The sequence below is a fragment of the Vicugna pacos genome, chromosome 1, assembly GCF_048564905.1.
Source record: "Vicugna pacos chromosome 1, VicPac4, whole genome shotgun sequence".
Lineage (NCBI taxonomy): Eukaryota > Metazoa > Chordata > Mammalia > Artiodactyla > Camelidae > Vicugna > Vicugna pacos.
In genome coordinates, this window is record NC_132987.1 from 59938785 (window position 1) to 59960212 (window position 21428).

Here is a 21428-nt window from a genome sequence, read left to right on the forward strand (position 1 = left end):
GTGGTGTTGCAGAAGCACAGGTCAAGGGTGAACACAGAGAGCGGGGCCCAGACCACAGAAGGTATTAATCATGTATTGTCATGTGAAAGAGTGGGACTAACATTGGTAGTCTTGAAAAGTTTTTGATCATGGTGTTTATGAATTGCTCCAAACTATGTTTTAGAAGTGTGATTTGATGACTGATTGGGGATAGGTTACAGAAAGGTTAAAAACATAGTAGAGGTGAAACATATTTGAGGTGAAGGGAAACAGTCAAACGAATACCTGTGTTGTAACAGTTTGGGCCCCAATGATGACGGCCTGGATAAAACACCAACCATGGGGATGAAAGAGAGGGAGAAGGTATCTGCAGAATCTCCAGGATGTGGTCCCCTATTTGGTATGGGAGGAAGCGGGGAGTTAAAGATGATATGAAGAGGCTAGCAAGATGGTGATGCTGTCAACAGAGAGCAGCAACAGAGGAAGACGAGCTCCCTTTTAGATGTCTTGACTTTGAAGCATCTGTAGGACATGCAGGCATCCAGCAAAAACCTTGAAATAACAGTCCAGTAAACACCTCTTTGAAAGGAAAAAGTCCTCACGTAACAGTGACTGAAACTTTTCTTGGTAATCACTTAGACGGGGTGAAGAGGGAAAAGAAAAGAAGCTGATGGACGCACACCAGAAAGCCCCCGTGAACATCGTTTTGGCTTTGAGGAAGTGTACTTCATCCTTCATACCCTTCATCATAGACAAGGGTATTAACAATGAACCCTTAAGTTGGAAATGGTGGTAATTTAGAATAATAAGGGTCTGATTAATCAGAACGTGACAAACTCCATAATCTGAAACAAGGTTTTCCTAGTCCAGCTCCCCCACCTCTAATCTTGAACCAAATTTACAAAAGTGGAATCTACTAACCTGTCTGCAAAACAACTGCTCTTACTGGCCCCTGCCCAGAGGGCTTGACCTGGATGACTTCCGTTCCGCAGAAAAGCACGTGTTTCCGATAGTCCTCCAAGCTGTGGGATTTCCAGGCCGTGCTGTTCTCCGTGGGGGGCAATGGTGTCTTTGTAACAGGTATACTTTCTCCTACAGAAGATTGTATTTTGTTGATTCTGTATGAACTTCAGGTGTCATTTAGAGCTGGTACTTGGCAGTTTCAAGAAAGGATACAAACCGCAGCTAATCTGGTTGCTAATTCCTATCTCATGAGTCAGATGACTCTTCTGAGGGATGCTGGTGATGCAAACAGTGGTACATGATTATATTTCCAATGTTTATTTAAGACTTGCTTATGTTTTCCACACACGCCCAGTATGGTTTGTTGTTTTTATTTAAAAAGCAGCCCACTTCAGGAAAGAGAGTTGTAACTTAATCACTTCCCCCAGGTGTTCTTTAAGCCCAGCATTATTCTAGGCAATGAAGGAGCTACAAATCATGTGTAAAGTTATTATTTTTTGCCTTTTAGTCACTTATTAATCGGCCCTTTCATCCGTTGATTCAGCAAATATTTTTATGCACTTATTCCATGCCAGGCACTGCTCTAGGTGCTGGGACTGTAATAATGAAGATGACAGACAGAAATCCTACCCTCATAAAGCTCAGGGAGCCGGGCTAGTACATAGCAGCAAAAATTAACTATTTAAAATGCAATATGGAAAACCATATGATACAGTCAATATTTTGGAAGCAGTACCTGGTTATCTGAAGGTCTAATCCAAATGGAGGATCAGGAAAGATTTCTTGTACATTTAATAAATGACAACTCGAAAGGAGACTCGGCCCAGCTAGTTCAAGAGGAGGGGAAAGTGCTCTTAGAAGAGCTGAGAGAAAGAGTGTGGTGTGCTCTGGGCATTAAATATAGTTGAGGATGTTTGGGAAAGGAGTCCTGGAGGTACAGAGATGGATGAGAAATGATGCCTTCATGAGATCTATAAAATATTCTTCATGTGGAGGGTGGAAGGAGAGGAAAGTAAATGAATCCTATCAAAGCCCGCTTATATTATCTCATTCTTTTCTCAAAAGGCCTTTAGCTTCCCCATTGCCATTACTAAAAAGACTCAGTCTCTCTTGCTAGATGATCGGAGCCACCACAATCTGAGCATCAATGGCTTATTGCTCTTCGCAGACTCCAGCTCACCTGGGCGGGCCACTGGCATCATACTGATGCCCATTCTTTGCCGGCATCATTCCTCTGCTGTCCCTGATGGTTGTAAGACAGGATACTTCAGATACAAAGAAAACCAGCTCAGAGTTCAAAAAGGATAAATTTCAGAGACAAAATTAAAATGTTAGTAACACTTCCTGGCTCCCTGATTTAAAATCACTAGGATGAGTTTAAACTTTCATCAGATTTTTGCTAAACATTCAATTAGCAAGATAACATTCATATTTCCTATTTGAAAATATTAATTAAATTGATTACAGTAATTTAGGCTTTCTCTCTCCTTCTAGGTGGTAACTGAAGGCAAGGACTTTGACACGTATTACATTTTAGATTAATCATTTTCCTTACTGGTATCTAATAGGTTCAAAATACGTCTTTTCGCTGGATGCATGGATGAATTAAGTAAAAACAATTACCTAGGTTGTTCTGTTTGGTTTTTCAAAGCTAGTCTTCTACCAGGGTGCAGTTTTTACCTCTTTAGGCGAAAGAAACTATAATATTTTTATTAGTGGTCATGAACATACTTCAGGAAATTCCTCTAGCCAAGCATTGTCACTAAATCATTTTCTTTAAAACAATTATGATATCCATCCATTGCAGGGATTTGTCAGTTGCATTCTAAATGGCTTTGTAAAAGGGATCGAACCTTTTGACAAAATCTCCGAATCATTGTGCCACACTGCTTTGAAATCAGCCTTTGTAAAAGGCAGATACTTATAGATAATTTCAAATGTTTTTCTGCCTTTGGATCACAGACTACTAAACCACAACATATGCTTAGACTAATGTTAGTGAATAGTTTCACCCACATAACTGAGGGTACTGGGGGCAGGCAGTTATTCAATCAATCAAAGCATCCTTTGGAGATCATGTTGCAGAGATGTCAGTCAGCTCAGGATTTTTACACAGAGATGATTTGCAAGTCTTTTTTTTTGTTTATACTATTCAAATATTAATAAGGAATTGTGTTCTTGGCCTTTCTTGGGATCCTAGAAAAGGATGGATTCCCCTACACAATTTTGGAGATCTAAGCAGACTGGAGAGGGCTTCAGGCGGAAGTACATCCATCAACAGTTCTTTTGGCTTACGGAACCTGGAGATCCCGGCTGCAGTGAAAATACAGATTTTTTTCTTTTGTCTCCAATGAGCCAAATGTCTCTACATGATGACAATCTTCGAGAGTCTATGTGCTTGCTTATTTATTTTTCTGGGACCATCAGACTGTAAACTACTCGAGAGCAAGGACCATTTCTCATCCATCTTGGTGACTCCAGTGACTCCATCTTGGTGACCCAATGCTGGCAAATAGCAGGCATTTCTGAAACTTTATTGAATAAATGACTGAATGAGTGAATAAATGAAAGAAAGACGGGAGAGAGAAAACGAAGGGAAAAAGGAAGAGAGGAAAAGATCTGACCTACCCACTGATTATCAGCTTGTCTGAGAGGATATAAATGTGAAATAACCACTTGGGGAAATTCTTGTGTGTCCAACTCAGATCACTGCCTACTTCCTGCACATATGATCCAAATCAGTCAGTAATTCTAGTGAGTGGAGGACAAGGGACGGGAGTATGTCAGAGTGAATGCTACCTGCCTCCCCTATAATTATTCCTAAGAGAATGAGGAGCAGTAGTTGCAAGCATAGGCACTAGGGACAAAATGCCTGGGTTTTCTTTCCTTCATAGAACTTACAGCTGTTGGAAATCGATGGCATTTGCCTACTTTCCGGTTTTCTGTCTTCCCACTAGAGTGCCAGCTCCAGGGGGGCAGAAATCTGCCTTGTTCACTGCTGTATCCCCAGCACCAAGTAGAGTGTTTGTGCCATAGTAGGGCTAATAAACATTTGTGGGATGAATGAATGAATGGATAAACGAATTCAAATCTCAACTCCACCACTTTTAGGCAAATAAATTACTTACCATCTCTGGACCTCAGATCCTCCCACTCTACAGAGTTGTGGATTGAATGAAATAACATATGTAAAGGCTAGCACCATGTCTAATACCTATAAGAACTAAGGAAAGCTAGTTATTGTTGCCAAGAGAAAATGTCAAAACAGCATTTCCCGTGGTGTACCGTTTTGCCTCCTGACCCCTTCGTGTGGAGCTGAATCTTGAAGAGGATCAGTATATCAGGAGGCAGGAAAAAAAAAAAAAAAAGGCAGAGGTGGTGATAACTGGCTTTTGTATTTCAAAAGTCATTCACAAATTTGGTCATGGTTTTTAGAGATCACTTGCAGGAACAAAACTCTTCTGCTCCATGCCTTTCCTGTGCTACTTATTAGCCAAATAAAACCCCCTGGACTGGGAGTTGAAAGAAAAATCTGAAGGAAATTTCGATATTGTGTCTCTGGGAGAAAGGACTTGAACCAAAATAGGACATGGAAACATTCTAGAAGTTTATGGAAAGTGGGAGCAAATGTCACCTGGGTCTGCTGTCTTTCCCAGGTAGATAGGTCTGGGATGGTTCCTAAGCCCCTAGTGGCATGAAGGAACAGAAGGAAGAGCTGCCCCAGATCAGATGCTCCTCTCCAGGGCCTAGCACAGCTTCTGTAGGGAGGTCCTGCTGCCTGATGGGGATGACTGACTTACATCAGACACTTCATGCTGCATACTTTCAAGTACGGCCAAATTTGGACCCAAAATAAAAATTAAGTGTAGTTATAAAATACAGGTAAGCTTCTTGCATAGTTGAGCTTATGACAATAGGATGAAGGTAAGAAGATGAGAGGAAAATCCTACAGTGGGCATGTGCTATGAATGGGGGTAACCAGCAGAGAGGAAAGACAATGAGGTAAAAACACGGAGGGGGGGGTGCTTTAACCACCTTCAAATCTTCATCCTCACTCTTAGGGTCCCTGATGCCTGGAAGCAAATGCCAACTCCAACTCTGACTGTTTCATTCACTAGCTGAGCATCCCTGGTCTCTTTTCACCTTGGTTTCCTCATCTGTAAAGTGGGTATTATAATGGCTCCCAGTCTAATTTGTTTCATGCCACAATGGAGTGAGATATAAAAGTTGTTTATAAAAATATAAATTGGGAGGAGGGTATAATTCAAGTGGTAGAGCACATGCTTAGCGTGCGTGAGATTCTGGGTTTAATCCCTAGTATATCCATTAAAAAAGAAAAACTAATAATAAATAAATAAACAGACCTAATGACCTTCCCCACCAAAGAAACCCCAAAACAATAAACAAACAAATAAATAAATAAAAATAAATTGTATGGAGATTTAAAAGTATTTGCTATTTTTCTTCTTACATAAATAAAGACGTCTATGTATGCAAAGTCTTATTTTTGCCCATGAGAAAAATTACATGAGTCACATTTGTGGACAAATGCTCCAGAAATACATTTGCAGTTTCAGGAACCTAACCCTAATTCAATTGTCCAATCAGGTCCTTTCCACAAATACATGCGTGAGTGGGAGGACCTGTATAGGCTGTGTAATGAAGTATTCAGAGCAGGCTGGCACTTAGATCTATTTCAAGAAATTAATGAGACAGAAATGTATTTCTGTTTTATATGCCTATTTCTAAAATTGACTTTATCAGTACTTAGGCTATATAGATATTAATGCTGCTGACTTAACTTTTCCTGAAACAGACCCTCAGAAAAGCCACTGACCATGTAAGGTCATTTTTAGGTCAACTTTGCACATTTGTTAAAAGGCAGGATTTTTGCCATTTCTTGTTCTCTGAGACTCTCTGAGTTTCCCTGAGAATCAGGATAAGAACTGTCCTCCAGATCAGGAGACCCAGTGGAGTAAACCCTGCTGGGTGGTCTCCCCTGTCTTCCCGCTGCTGTGCATTCGGTCCCTGGAGAGAAGCCATTCTTGGCTGGCAGGCTGCTGGGAATGTGTGATGGTCGCCGTCTCCAAGAGAAGAGAACAGTTTGCTCGGGTCTGCGGTTGGCAGTGGGGCACTATGGCAACACTCCGGAGGAAAGGTGTGATCAGTATGCAAATCCTCGTCACTACCATCATAAGGCAGTTAGAGTTTAACACATAAAATGGGTATTTTATGATTCTCCTGAACATATTTATATTTACGACATCTTCTTGTCTCAATTTTAAATTAAGCAGACCCATCTTTAATATGAAATCTGCTTATGTTGAACAATTTAGGAATACATAATGACTCTCTTTACATTTAGGTGACATTAAAAATTTTGTGCCTGTGTGTTTTTTTCCTGTCTTTACACCATTTGGAAACAGAAAAATACAACAATCTGTAAGCACGAAAGACAACTAATTTCTGTGTTTCTGCTGCCATTTAGTCTCTTCTTCTCTCATTATGATGTTCTGTGTGTTTATTTATTTATTTTTTGGCCTAAAGAATACTTTATAAATAGTGCCTTACTAATTGCACAAATTCAAGTGGAATTTACCAAGTCCAAATGAGGACAAGGACAGTTCAAATCGTAACTAGACACTGATTTTCTACTTGGTGAGATCAACTGGACACATGATGCTAAGGAACAGAATTGTTCTACTGCCTTTCTGGAAGGTTCAACTTAGTCTCCTTCCCAGTGACAGCTGGGGCTCAATTTTCTGCCTACAGAGTACAGAGCCGGATAAAATCTCTATGCCCTGCCAGTGCTGAGGCGGTGGTTTCAGGCTGTGTTTTGTTTGGACAGGTGTCTGAACCACTCTCGCATTCATGAAGAGACTGTGCATCATATAAGATAGTGCTCTCAGCCTCCTCTGAACTCAAAGTGCCCTATTCATCCCGCTCATAGAGCAATTAATTGTTCTGCTGTTGTTAGACTTTTCTTCTAGTTTCGTATGTATTGTGGCTTGGTTCTTCTGTTCCTAAACATTTCTTATTTGCATATATTGAGTTTCCACTCATACGTATAGGCTGGGTGTGTCTCCCCCAACTCTCTCTCAGTGTCTTAGCGTTGGTATAAAGCAGGTTATGTATGTCCTGATCTGCTTTGCTAATTTGGCCTGGAATTTGGATGGAAATAGGAAGCTCCATGACAACCACCCACCTGTGAGCATGCCTTCATTCACCACACAACTTCCATCAATCAGAACAGCATCGCATGGCAATGAAACTTTTCCTGGAAGGATAAGAAGATCTCCTGGAACCAAGAGACGGGATTCCAGCTCCTGCACACCTATACAACAGCAAAGTTTTCATGACCAGCTGAACTTTTCTTGTGGTGTTTTTACTTAAGAATAAAAGCAATGGAGAACTCTTATCAACCTGTTGGTCAAGAACTACCGCGCATGCACCCCTGCCCCAGCCTCTTTCTCCTCAACTGCAGAGAACCCGGATTAGGGAATTGATGCCTGGGCCACAGCAAAACATTTGCTCAGCAACAAGATCCCATCTTGATCCTAGTACCCGGGACAGAGCTCTGCCCACAGAAGACTCTTAAGGTCATTGGTCAACGGAGGAGTGCCCCTTTGCTGCTGCTTACTCTCTTTGGCTGGGTTCCCAACCCTCTGTAGCATACCCTGTCCTTGTAGTGGGGGCTGGGTAAATACTCCAGACATCGTCTGCTGTCCTGGAGTGCAGTTCCTCACTCCTTGCTGAGAGCCATGGCCACCCCATCCCAGGCTAACTCAGCAAATGCCAAGTTTCCAGCCAGCCAGCTATAAGCTTCACTCAGGCCTGGGTTCTAGATAACAGATTGAAATGTAGGATGCAGAGTCTGGGATGGCTAGTTGGGGAAATCCAAAAGCCTTGAGAAGGTTTACCCAGTAACATTCCAATAAGCAAGATGTGGAGGACAGAGGGAATTTGAAGGAAACCACATACTGGACAGAAATGGTTCACTCATGGCTGGGACCCTGGTGAAGCATACCAGCTACCTACGGCACAGAATTCAACAAGGGACTCACTCTCAGGATCCCACAGGTGCAGGCCAGCATTCTCATGACCTTGCCTCCTTAAATTTTGTATCTGTGATGCCTCGTTTGCCTCACCTTGGCCCCAGTTCTCAGTTTCATCAGAGAAATTTTTTTCTCCTTGACTAATAATCAAAACAAATGTGACTATCTCCACTCGGAATATTAGGATGCTGAAGTCAGCAGAACATATCACTTACCTTTGCCTTTTACAATGACTGTAACCTGGACTTTGTTGTGATCCTCCACAAGGTTGTGCAGCTTAACTGATTGCTACAAATTTAAAGTCAATATTTAAACATTACATTGTGTGGGTTGCGAAAACCACCTGATCTCAATACAGTAAGTGCTGAGCCTGTTCCACCTGTCACAGCCAAACTGACTCTGGGAAAACACTCAAGTTCTACTTTCCATGCTCCTGTGTCCCTGCCCCAACCCCTACCTCACCCCCAACTCCCTACTTGCGGTGGCAAATATACTCATTAATTTAATGCTATTTCAATCCTGGGGAAAATAATGCACAACCACTGCCCCCAAGGACTTAAGCTAAGGAACTGAGGCTTCACTGCCTAAGGACACACAATTAGAAGTGGGAAGAGCAAAGAGACCACAAATAGGTTACTCTCCTTCTCTGTGCCTCTGCTGCCCTGTCTGTCAAACAGCAAAGCTGAATTTGATCTGTAAGTGACTTTCCATTGTAAGAGGTTGTATTTTGATTGGATGTAGAACAGCCATTGCCTCCTTTATGAACTGGTGGATTTTCATATTGGATGATTCTGCAGACTGGAGTCACGTTGCTCTGTTTAGAATCCCGGTGCTACCACTTATGAGTTATTTAGCCTGTTTAACTTCCTCTTCCTCTTCCGAGGTTGGACATAATAACAGTATCTATTTTATGCAGTTGTTTTAAGTTAGTTAATGCTTATCTTACTTTAGTTATCCCCTTTGGATGGTACTCATCATGATGGTAAGAGCTCAATGAGTGTTGATGATAAATAAGAAAGTTGCTGTTTAAAAATATATCTGAGTCCATCAGCTGGAAAGATTCACTTGAGGTGGAATTCACTGAGATATACCTTGCACAAAGCAGAGGAAATGAAAGGAGCCTGGAGAAGAGGGGGCAGCATCCCCTAGGATGACTCAGGGGACAGGAAGACAGAGGTGAGAGGGGGTGTGGTCCACACAGCTCTCTATACTGACTGTCAAGGGCACCATCAGTCAGAGGGAGCAAGATGCTGGACCAGCTGGGGCTTCCCTGGAAGGCGCTGCCCCTCTCTGTAGGCATGTCAGCTGCTCGCACACCTCCAAGTAGAAGAGGTCTGAATTCAGTCAACAGTAGATAAACACGGCTTAATGTAATTCAGATATAAACCTTTTTCTTTTAGGTGTTAGAGGAAATTATTTTTATCTGTTTTGTTGGTGATTTTTAGTGCTACAAATGTCACCAGGCACTGCACACAATTATGCACCTTTCCTCTTGAGAGAACATAATGAGTTCAGCGTTAATATTTATATAGGGCAATTTATTCTTTCCTTCAGTTTTGCATGAAAAGCTACACTTCAGTCATTTGGACCAACTGAGTGGAAGAAGCGATGTTACTGTTGGGCACATATTTATTGCCTTAACTTGACTTCCTGAGACTTGTTTGTTGGGGCATTCGTTTTAATGGTGGGTACCAACGAGAAAGTAATTTGGCGGCAAGAACCCTGGACTCAGTCAAGATTCCTGAGTGGTGGGTCAGGCTTACCCATTAACCAGCCAAGTAGCTGTATGTAAGACATTTCACCTTGTAAATTAGCTGTTGTCTCTGTAAGCAGACAATATTGAATTGGACCATTTCCAAATTCCTTTCAGCCTCTAAAATGGCATGATACTAATTTATTCTACATATCAGAGCTTTATTCAAAAAATCCCAAGGCTTCCTAGGAGAAATACCCAGAGTACAACAAATGACTCAAATGATTATTTTTAAACAATTTAGAACTTTATTCACCCACCATGTACCAGGTGCTATTTTAGGCACTTGGAATATATGGCTTGACTTTTTTAATCCTCAAAATAATCCTATGATGAAAATGTTATTATCGCTGATGTACATAAAGCAAAAACAATTTAAAAAAACTGAGGAGTTTAAAAATGTTAAAGTAACTTTCCTACAATCATTTACTTACTAAGTACTAAAATTAACAATAAAACCCAGGTATATCTGACTCTGAAGCCTTTTCTGTTGATGAATATGTCCTCTGAAAGTACTTGAAAACAGCTTTTGTCCTTTAAGGAGATGAACATTCTTCCTTACAAATTTCTTTCAGTTATTTTCTTGCTGAGCAAACTCTCTTAGTCAATGTCATGTAACTTCAGCTTAGCTGAAGAGGAAGATAACACATTTGGAAGTGGTGAAGTAAGAGTCAATAATGCTTGACTATAATTCTCAAAACATTCTGGCATAAAGTTGGATTTGTTTATCAGACATAGCATTCTGCATAATCTGCCATGCTTCCATGCCTTTGCTCAAACTAGTCCCTAGAATGTTCACCCCAGGTTTCTACTAGCCAGCTCTTCCTAATCCTTCCCATAAAGCCTTGCTCAAATGTCATCTCTGCTCCCTAAGTCCCTAACACCCCCAGGAAGAATTAATTGTCCAGCTCGCTAGGTTTCCACCTGTATTAGTGTATGGATCACATCCCACTACAACTGTTTTCTTGTCAGGTCTCCCCTGCAGGACAGAGGTTCAAAGATGGGACTGTGTATTCGTCTATGGATCCCCAGTGATGATCACATAGTAGGACTTCAGAAATATTTATTTAATTGACCTGAATTATTCCACTCTCCCAACAACGCTGCAGTAGGATAATGTAAGCATCCTCTTTGAGCTAATGTGCTCAGAAACTCTACAAACGCAGGTTTCCATGACAACCAACCAACTAGGAGAAAGCCAACGCTGTGATGCGTGCCATGATTTTGAAACTCACTGCCTGATTTTCATTAGACCCCCTTTGGTTTCTCCAGTCCCTGTTCAGTGGGACCAGGATCAGTTTCCAAGACTAATTTGCATATTGTTATTATCTGGCCTCTGTTGCTGTGTGTCCTTGTGTTTGCTGTAGCTGGGTTTCCTCCAGCAATGAGTAATGAGGGCATTAACTCAGGTGTCTCTGGAGCCCAGCTCAGTCCTGAATGAGGCAAAGCATTCTGGGCCAGGTACCCTCTGTGCTATTGCTCGCAGCCACCCGTGGAGCCAGCAATGGAGTGTGCAGCACAGTTCAGTGGAAATACAGTGGAGTGCCAAGATTTGGACTCATACCTGCACCAAGCGTGTTAGACCGGGACGGCAGTGGGGAGTTTCTTGACTCAGGCAAGGTAACCTCTCTGTGTGTGGCGTGATGTGGGGCGAGAGTAGATGCAGGAAGGTACCTTACTCCTCTTCTGCCAACTTATTCCCCTCTTGTAATTTTCAAAAGCCTGTATCTGTTTAGCACGATTTGGAGATGGCAGTAGATGCTCCTTCTTTTCCTCCCAGCCTTCCTCCCCTAATCTGCTTTTTGTTATAAAATTATTAAACAATCATTTACTGCTACAGGAAGCTCACAGGTTACTTTGCTTAATGGGACAGTGACTTGACTTTGAGTCAAGAAACCCTGGGACTAAGGTGTAGAGCTGCTCTTCCTGGGTGACGTGAGCAAGTCACTTTCCCTCTCTGAGTGCCTCTGTTCCTCCCTTTCAGGTGGTGGGAGGATGTATCATATGTGTATCATTTCACAGGTTGCCAAGCCTCACACAAGCACATTCATTATAAATGTCAGAGCCCACTGCAAACTGTAAAGTGCTAAGCAGATATTGATTGTGACTTAAACTGCAAAGGTACAGTTTCAGGAAACTGGCCCATTTTGTAGAGTGTTACGAGATGCCTTACAGGTTGAGTCCGATAAGTTTGTATTAACAAATGCTTCATGTCTTCATTTCAAAGAAGTCTTTGCAATACTGCCATCGAGTCTGAAATTCCCATGCCAGTCACTGTTTTGAGCAAAGGCAGTCAGAGATTATTTAAGGTGTAGATTTTGAATGTTTAAATCCCATTAAGGATTTTAAAATAAATATTAAGAAAATAAGAAATAGAAAAAAGAGCATACCTAATTGTGGAAGAGGAAACTTTTATAAGCAAAACAAGAAACCCAGAAACCATAAAGAAGAAAGAAACATATTTAACTAGACATTTTTTTTCATCTAGCAGAAGTCAAGGTCAAAAGAAGAAGAGATTTAAAAAATAAAACTGTTTAAATGTATGCTAGATATAAAGAGGTAGCAAGTAGAAAAGGAAAATGCAAATCTCTTTTAGACGAAGGAAAATGTGTCTAATCTCACTAGTAATCAGGGAAGTAGAAATTAAAACATCAATGAGATGCAATTTTAAAAAATGGATTGAAAATTTTATAATGTAAATTAATGCAAATATAACACCTATTGCTGGTGACGATTTGAGAAAATGGTTATTCTCATATGCTGCTAATAGGAGAATGAATTATTTCATTTGGGGAAAAAATATTACAGTATGTTTTCAAAACAAACATATCTTTTGATTCAGCAACCTAGCTTTTGGTTGCTTTGCTGAAAAAAAGAACTGCAAACACTAATATGTAAGGATGTCCTATATTGTAATTAAAGTTGAATTGAATTAATATATTTGTGGTGGCAAAAATTGGAGAAGAAACCCCTATTTTCCATAAATAAGAGAACATTTGAATACATTATGGTGTATCATGGAATATCACACCATTGTTTTTAAGCATGATTTAGAATTATTTGTTTATAATGGTGGATGGCCATTATATATACATTGTGAGATGAAAAATATAAGTTCTAGATTAATGTAAATGGAACAATTCTGTTTTGATAAAGCGAATGAATAAATACATAATTAAAACTCTGTATAAACTTCTATTTCTGTGCATCTTGTAGAGTAAAAAGAGTGAAAAAATATGTTCGGCTGGTGATGACATTAATGAATAAAGAGGTAGCTGTATTGGAGATCTTGGTGCTTGAATTTGTCCTTTGGTGGATTCCTCTGTAGTAATAGCTGTTAATTAAGCCTTTAGAATGTATAACAATCATCTGTTATGAAACTGTTTAAAAAAGTGCAAATTCCTGTTATTACCCTGGATATTTTGATTTAATAGGTCAAGAGCTCAGGAATCTCAAGTAATTCTCTTACTGAAATATTTCCCTTTGAATTCTAGAATCAAACCTAATGTTTTCTACAACCCTTCTCCCTATTCCTACACAAATTTCTAAATTTATTTTGGGTCTCCTTAAAGAAAGGTACACCTGAATTCCAAGTGAAGAAATGGCCATCGTAAAGGAATTTTAAAAGACTGAAATTTGTCATAAAGGTACAAATGGAAAAAGTGCAGGACAAAGACAATATTTAAGTCGGGGGAAATAGGTGGAAACATCCTAGGGGGCATGTTCGATCGAATCATAGCACCGCATTTCCGTGAGACAAGTTGATCGCCAGTAACAGAAGCTTGTTAAGCTGGTTGAAGCAGAAGATGAGAACTTATGAGGATGCAGGGATGTCTTATGAACCTAAGATGGGAAGTGCAGGCAGGTCTCCCAAGGGCTCTGAATGGGAACAGGAAATGCTGTCAGGAACGGGTGACTGTCTCTGCTGGACTATGCATTGCTCACCTCTGTGTCTCACTGTGTATTTGGTTGACTCTTTCCCTCTCTTTCTCTGTGGAAGTTTTTTCCTCCACTTGTCCATCCACAGGAATCAAAGGTGGTCACCCTGGTCCTACCTACACATCACTTCGCAGATCTCCTTCCTAACAGAGCATGACTAGCAGCTTCAAGCCTTTATTCCAGGATCCCAGGCAAAAAGATACGTTGCTATCACCCCTGTTGATGGGTTGGCTTCCACTGGGTGTGGTGCCTTCTGTTCTAAGTAGCTGTGCCAGTGAAGGGAGAAAGCCACATGCAGCAAACCAACTGTGGGCTGCCAGAGCTCTGAGCTCACCCAGTTCTCAGAGAAGAGGAGTGGGAGTGGAGTACTTGCCCCCAGACAGGTGAACTTCATTCCATACCTGTCAGAGACTAGGAAGAGGCTGGGAAGAGTAACCCAAGTTCCTGGGTCCAAGTCCTGGTAAAGTCCGTCTGTTCTTTGTGTTCTTGGGTTCCATGAGCTCCTGGTGCATATTTCTACTATATCTCCCTTTTGTGATTAAGGCAGCCTAAACAGGTTTCTATTATCTTTGTACACATCCTGACTGAGTAGTTTATCTGGCCAGTCAGTCCAACTTTAATGGAGTTCACGTCTATAGGACTGACTCCAGTCTGCAACACATGCTCCCACATTTCCGGTGCCCAGAAAGTTTCTTATTAGTGTTTTAATGTTTTTTCATGCTTTATTGGTGGCCCTGGCAAAATGATAGAATTCTAAAAAGGTAGGACCTAAAGAAACAGATTTTAACCCCCCCCACCACCACCATTTGCAGCTGAGGAAAGTGAGTCCGGGGAGGAGAAAAGAGTGCCTAGAGTCACACAATGAATGAGTCAGTGGTCCCTAGAAGCCCTGTCCTGCGATGTTCCCATGCTACTTCCTCGTTCAAGTCAGAGCTCCTCCCTTCAGTCTCTGTGCCCCCTCCCATCCACCGCCTATATCCCCCACTGCAGGAAGAATAATTAAAGCAGCAACAGCCATATCAGTGACAACAAACAGCACATCTGATGAGTGCCTAATATGTACCAGGAACACAAGTACGTCAAATACATTGTTTCATTTAATTCTTGCAGCAATAACATTGAACACACACACATCTCACAGATAAGGAAGCTGACTATTAAAGTGTCAAGTAACAAACAGTGCCAGGGAACACAAGTAGGAGAAGCGAGAAGGAGAATGGGACTTGACTAGATAAGACCTCGTGCCCAGAGTCCTCAGAACGTTCTGTATCTTTCCGCAGAACCCAGAGATGGTCTGTGATGATACACCCGGGTGATTGTGTGCACATGGCTTCCCAACAGCATGAAGCACGTAAAAGAAGGACTGTATTTCCTCATGTTTGACACAAGCCAGGAAGCATGAGAGGCTTGCTGGCATCAAATTAGATATTCGTTTAAAGCAAAGATTTCTCAAAACCCAGCAACTAGAAATTTGATTTGGGGGCCTCATATTACATACGTCTATCAAATGACAAAGGTAAACGTTTGGGACACTGTCATTTGTTTCCTACTGTGGCTGAGCAGAATGTGGCAGATCTTTTATCGTCCTGGTGTCTACTTTCCCGCTTTTGTTCAAATGCTCAGAGTTCACCAGAAGGACAGTCATTCTTCACCTGACTCGTCAGCTAGACAGAAAGAAATTGCTACCATCAAAGGCAGGTTACTGGTCACTGTTAATACTTCTGGGATTTAAATGAGTTGGTGAAGAAACACACTCAGGAACTCATTATAAAAAAGCAAGAAAACCAAAACAAACAAATAAATGTAACAAAGCCCTTCTCATCCTCACTTTCTAGCTCAAAGTGTCTCCATTCATTTAACTTTTCATTTTGAGATCCTGTTTTCTAACCCTTTAGATATATATCGCCTTTCTTTGATTAGTCATCCAACACTTCATAACTCAAAATCTGTAGGATCTAAAACCAGATAAAAAGCCAATCTTAGACCTAATATTTGCTGAGTGACTGAAACAGAGGAGTAATAAAAGCGCTCTTTCAGTGGGGCTTGTTTAAAAGCCTCCACGTCTGCCTTACTGACACGCACCCAGAACTTTACTGACTCTACTAACAGCTAGAATGCATCGCTCCTCTCACATGTTGGTTTGACTTTCTTCTCCAGCTATGTGCTACTTTGAAAAGCGCTTTCTGCTAAGGAAATACTGCACACACAGTAGAATTTCATTTATGAGGAGCCAGAAACCCTGACTTTGTCACAAACCCACTTTATGACCTGAGCAAGCTCCCTGTATCTTAGTTTCCTCTTCTCTAGATGAAGGAGCAAGTCTGAGACTAGAATAGTTCAGTAGAATTGATGGCTTGACACAAATACTATTGCTCCCCATGACTAAAAATCTAATTCCGGAGTCAAGTCTTCAAAAATACACAACAGATACAGTGAGACAGACTTTACAGGTTGTTTCATAACTTAGCCTGGTGAATCTTAAGCAACATAGCAGAACATTTTCCAGAAAGATGCTGTGGAAAACTGAGACTTAGAGAAGCTTTGGAGATATAAGTGATATTCAGCGAGATTCCAACTTAGAATGTGTTGCTGTATCATTTCTAAGACTAATTTTCTTTGAAAGGAAAATTTTTAAATGGCTCTAAACAATGATGTCAAGAGAGATGGAAAGATACTAGGCTGTCATCATTAATCCATCACAGTTGTCTTTCCTACACCACTCAGACGCAGACTTAGAGTCCTTCTAAACATAGTATTCAATAGCATTCAATGTTTTCAGCTGATAATCAGTTTGCAAAGACGATTAAATCTACCTGGTATTCCTGAAGCCCTCCTTCTGAGATGTTTAGTAAGCCTTTACTTTTTCCTTTGTTATGACTTATGTCTAGCAAAGCAACTCTTTACTCTCAGTGGAAATTCCATAGGTTTTGCTTCTTGTACAGCCAGAAGCTAATACAGAGTCCAACTAAGATTTCTGCTCTTACCTGTCGCAAATCATACACACTTAAGACAATGGAGATAACAGACAAGATGATGATGGCCACAGAGTATTCGATGTAACCTTGAGACAGCCACAAAGTTAGGGTAAAGGCTTGAAACACGTAGAATGGGTTTAAGACCTGCAGGTGCAAAAACAGTGTGTGGGTCACTTGCATGGACCTTAATGGCAGTCAAGCTGATGTCATTTCTTGATAGATTTTTTTCCAATTTTTCCAACATACAACAATAGAATTCACTTAGAACTCCATTAATTTCAGTGAAGACAATGCCAAGCACATAGAATGTGACATAGCAGAAGCAAATGTATCTTAATCACTCAGAGTCATGCCAATAAATTGATCATTCTTATTTATTTTGAATTTTCGAAAATATTTTACCAATAACAAATTTCTAACAATTTACCTTTTTAAGCAGATTTACCCATAATGGAGGGGAAACAGGATTCAGACTCTTTTTAAAATAAACTTCAGGTTTGGAATTTTACTGCAGGTTTGTTCTTCATGTAATCACATACTGCAAACGTAGTAGGTTGTACACTAAAAATTCAAGATTCCGCTTTTATCCAGGTCATTCGTTTAAAAATAACATACTTTCATGTCTCAGGTTTAACCAAGACCCTCTGAGAGTCAGTCAAGCCAACATGGGCCTCCCCTTGAGTGAGGAGGGAATAGTCTTATCCAGGGAAGAGAAAAGTCTGGCCCAAAGCTGCAGGGAGAGTATGGGCAGAATGCATCACCAGCCCCAAAGCTGGTCACCCTTGCAGGTATTTTTGATCTCTAAATAATTTACTCAACTTTTTAAAATTCCCTCAGTGGTCTCTATTTTGGTCCCACTGACTTAATAATAATAGCAGAGAGGGCAAACCTGAGGGAGCTAGAGATGGTCCCGTGACTTACCCACGTAGCGTGAATTAAAGAGTCCACCTGAACAAAGCAAGGATGCTTTTCTTGGTGAGGGGCTCTGCATAATTATTACGAACTAGATGAAGTAGTACCTAAAGTCAGTGCCACTCTTTCCTACCTCTACTTCTTGTCATTCTCTAATATATTAAATACATTTCTATCTTAGTCCTAAAAGTGAACTGACATCCAATTAATAAGCTAATAGGACATATCTTAAAATTTTCCTAAATCCTTGGATGTATTTTATATGTTAAAAGAAAAAGCTCATGTTCCTTAATGTTTTTATTATTTCCATTGCAACACACTTCTCTTACAAATTATAGCTCTTCTCTCTACTTGGCATAAACTGCTTTAACTGTAGGTAATACATTTATGATAATATGATTTTGAGTTTGTATAAATGCAGTAGAAAATTGGTTAAATATTTCTTGTAGGAGAAACAAAACTATCCTGATTAATTTAGTTCCCTTGTTCAAGATTCTCTTGAAATCAAATGTGAAGAAGTAGTTTAACTTGTTTTTTGTTTTTTTCTACTAAAGGCCTAATAAATAAGTGCCGGAAAATATGAGCACTTCTTTAAAAGTAGACCAAACTGACACTTGAGAGAGTCTTTGGTAATTTGAAAATGTACTTGAGGGAAGGAGTTTAGAAAGCAGCCTGCTTTGTAATGGTAGGAGAGATCGTGCATACATGGACACATGGAGTATATGGGGCATCTCAGAAGCTTCCAATCAATTTTGCTGTGAATCTAAAACTGCTCTTAAAAAAAAAGTCTAATAAAAATGTATTTTAAAAAAATGACCATGCTAAGAACCAAAATGGCCATCTTTGTGGGTTGGAAGTAGACTAGAAACGTGCAGCATTGATTGATCCGTCTGTTCGGTTTCATTCAAGGACTGGAGGGCAATGGTTAGGAGCTCAATGCTAAGGGGAATTAAAGTCCCATCAGTGGCAGGGGACAAAAAGCAGGCTTACTGAAGGAAACAGCAGCAGCAATGGGTTTCCCCTGTCCCAGAGGCTGAGGAAAGTAACAACCAGCCAGGGTTCACCAGCAGAGGGCGGCACAGGAGAGACAAGTTTGTGGTGCAGCTGTGACCTCGGCCAAGCCTCAAGTTGGCTCAGGGTCTGCATCCTTAGGCACAGAGCTCAAACCTCCAATACTGGCCCCAGTTCTGAACTGGCGACCCATGGGGACCACTAAGAGGCAAACGCAGAGTCACCAAGGAGGGGGCATGAGCACAGAGAGAAAGAGAAAAATGGAGGAAGGGAAAGTCCCACCCATGGTGAGGTTAGCAAGAATAATAGCTTCAAAGCTCACAAGAAAATAAAAGACAAACAAATAAATTAAAAACCCCACTAACAGAGGAAGAAGTCACTTTCAAGAAAATGGATATAATAGAGCAACATGAAAAAGACCAAAATATTACTTCTTAAATCCTCAGAGGTCATGAGTAACAATACTCCCCCAGTCCCGCCCGCTACACCTACCACCAAAAATTGAAGAAAACAAAACAAACAGGAGATTATGAAATGGGAATCGTCCCTCATAGTGGGAAGAGATTTGTAAAGTGGATTTGAATTTAAGACAAGTGGTTATGAAAAAGGACCAGTTAGAAATCCTGGAATAAATATATATATATATATAAGAAGTAATATTTTTAAAACCTCAGCAGACAAGAAAAGAATAAACTAAAAATGGGAAAACTGTTGCCAAATAATAAAGTTGCATGAAATACAGATTTTTTTCCACTTCAAAGTATTCATGTGTTTAAGATTTCCCTGAATACTAGGGAGTAAAAAGTGAAAAACAGAAATTTTTACTTTTTGCAAAAATAAAAACAGTTACCTGTTTAACAAGCAGCTTCCATATGGGTTGTATTTCCACCTCAATGGCATTGGGCCCGCACACTAACCTTCTGCAGGAGATTGATCATCTATTAGTGTAACACCTGCAAGCTCATCAATAAGCGAGTACAAGGTACACTAAGCAGAAGTCCCTTCTCTACACTTTAGGGACTTTGTACCTTCAGTCAAAAATTAATGTGCCATTCTTAAAATACTAACATATTTTTAAATGAAAGTACATGATGGACAATGTTGTTTTTCTGGTTAAACAACATCTTAAGTACAATACAACCAAGGATCAAAATGAAGTTAGAAAGGCATCTGAGTTTTTAAAAATCATTTGATTATACTCTAAGAACAGCTAAAAAGACACAGATACAAAGATGTTCCCAGAATTCTCAAGCGTTCTGGATTGCTCTCGAGGTTGGAGGTTGTATCTATCTTACCTTGGTATCTCCAGCACCCAGGACAGGTTGTTAGTGTATGAACTCAATGAATATCTGAAGGAATGAGCCAATGAACTGGAAGATGGTATATGGTCTTTATGGCTAACACCTTGTAAATCTACACATATGTACATTACAGTAAGAAGCCCTCATGTTTGCATAGCAGTTTATAATTTATAAAGTTCTTACAAAAGATTCTCCCATTTGACCATAGTCCAGAGGAAAGAACTGAAAACCCCACTTTGCCAATGGAAAGAACTATTGTCAGTGTGGGTGTGTTGACAAAGGTGCATATGTCTAATATTAATCGTGACAATATATCTTTTAAGCAGAGATGACAATGTCAGAACCCACATTTAACCATTTATATGCACTTTCTCCTTTACTCATCACATTATCCTTAGGAGATTTATATTATCATCTTTATTATAAAGAAAACTGCAGTTCAGATAAACTAAGTAACTTTCCCAGAGTTTCAGAGCTAGGAAGAGGCAGAGCCAGGCTTCCCACCATGGTCTCTATGACTCCAGTTCACACTCTGCCTCAGTAAGGACCAATGGTGAAAAGCTGCAGGACGGATCTTTGGTCCAGGGTATGACACGGAGCTGAGCTCAAGTTTGTCTGACTTCTCTGCCATGCTATTCCAAATGCATTTATTGTTTGAAGGTCAGCGAGGACTCAAATCAAGGTCTTCTGACTCCATGAGTGAAATCACTGTGGCTCAAAGATGTTGAGAAGCAGTGAGGTCAAACAGCATGTGCTGCTGTGTTAGGGACTTCAGAAATCCCTAAACCTCACACCAGGAAGGGGTCATAACTCAAACCACTTTGGTGGGTAGGATTTTTTTCCAGAATCTGTGGAAATAACCTATTATTCGCAAGTCTCAGAACTCCTCAGAACCCTGTACTTGGTTCAATTTCTCCCCCTCTCTCTCCCTCTTCCCCACCCCCCAGTCTCTCTCCTTGGCATCCCCTCCCCACATCCTTCACTTTGCTAATGCCTACTTAGCTGCTGAGAACCACTTCTGATAATAGATGCTAGTGGTTGAGAAATTCAAGATCCAACACATCCAAATTTGAGTTCTGAGTTCAGCTAATCCTTTGTACTTGCTCCTTCCTCTGCCTGGAGCCAGCTTTCCCCACATGTTTCCATGACTACTCCCACTCTTCGTTCAGGCCTCTGTTCAGATAACATCTTAATGGAGACTTCCTTAACAATTCTATCTAAAATAGCTACCCTGACCACCCAACTCAGATTCTCTTTAGCTCCTTAACCGGTATCATTTTTCTTTATAGGGTGTTTGATAATCTGAAGTTACACCTTATTATTTACACGTTAACAAGCTTGCAAACAATAGAGTGGATCCTCCACTATAATATAAGCTTCTAGAGGGCACTGGTACACCCTGAATGTCTGAAACAGGGTCTAATACACAAAATGCACTTGAGAAACTTTTTGTTGAATGAATGAATGAATGGATGAATGAGGTATGAGCTCCCATTCCCTTAGCTATAAAATGGAATACTTCACAGTACATGCTTTATGA

The 21428-nt window shown here is 40.5% G+C and overlaps 1 protein-coding gene across 1 annotated transcript in view; it reads right to left on the reverse strand.

Moving 5' to 3' along the window:
* ATP13A5 (ATPase 13A5) overlaps positions 1-21428 on the reverse strand; it is a 99406-nt gene that overhangs the window by 52408 nt on the left and 25570 nt on the right. Inside the window, exons 6-10 of the mRNA XM_006200950.4 lie at positions 19438-19507; positions 16674-16808; positions 8213-8285; positions 7148-7276; positions 901-1071 (exon numbers count right to left, since the gene is read on the reverse strand). Coding sequence (XP_006201012.2) covers positions 901-1071; positions 7148-7276; positions 8213-8285; positions 16674-16808; positions 19438-19507 — 578 coding nt within the window. The remainder of the gene's footprint in view (positions 1-900; positions 1072-7147; positions 7277-8212; positions 8286-16673; positions 16809-19437; positions 19508-21428) is intronic.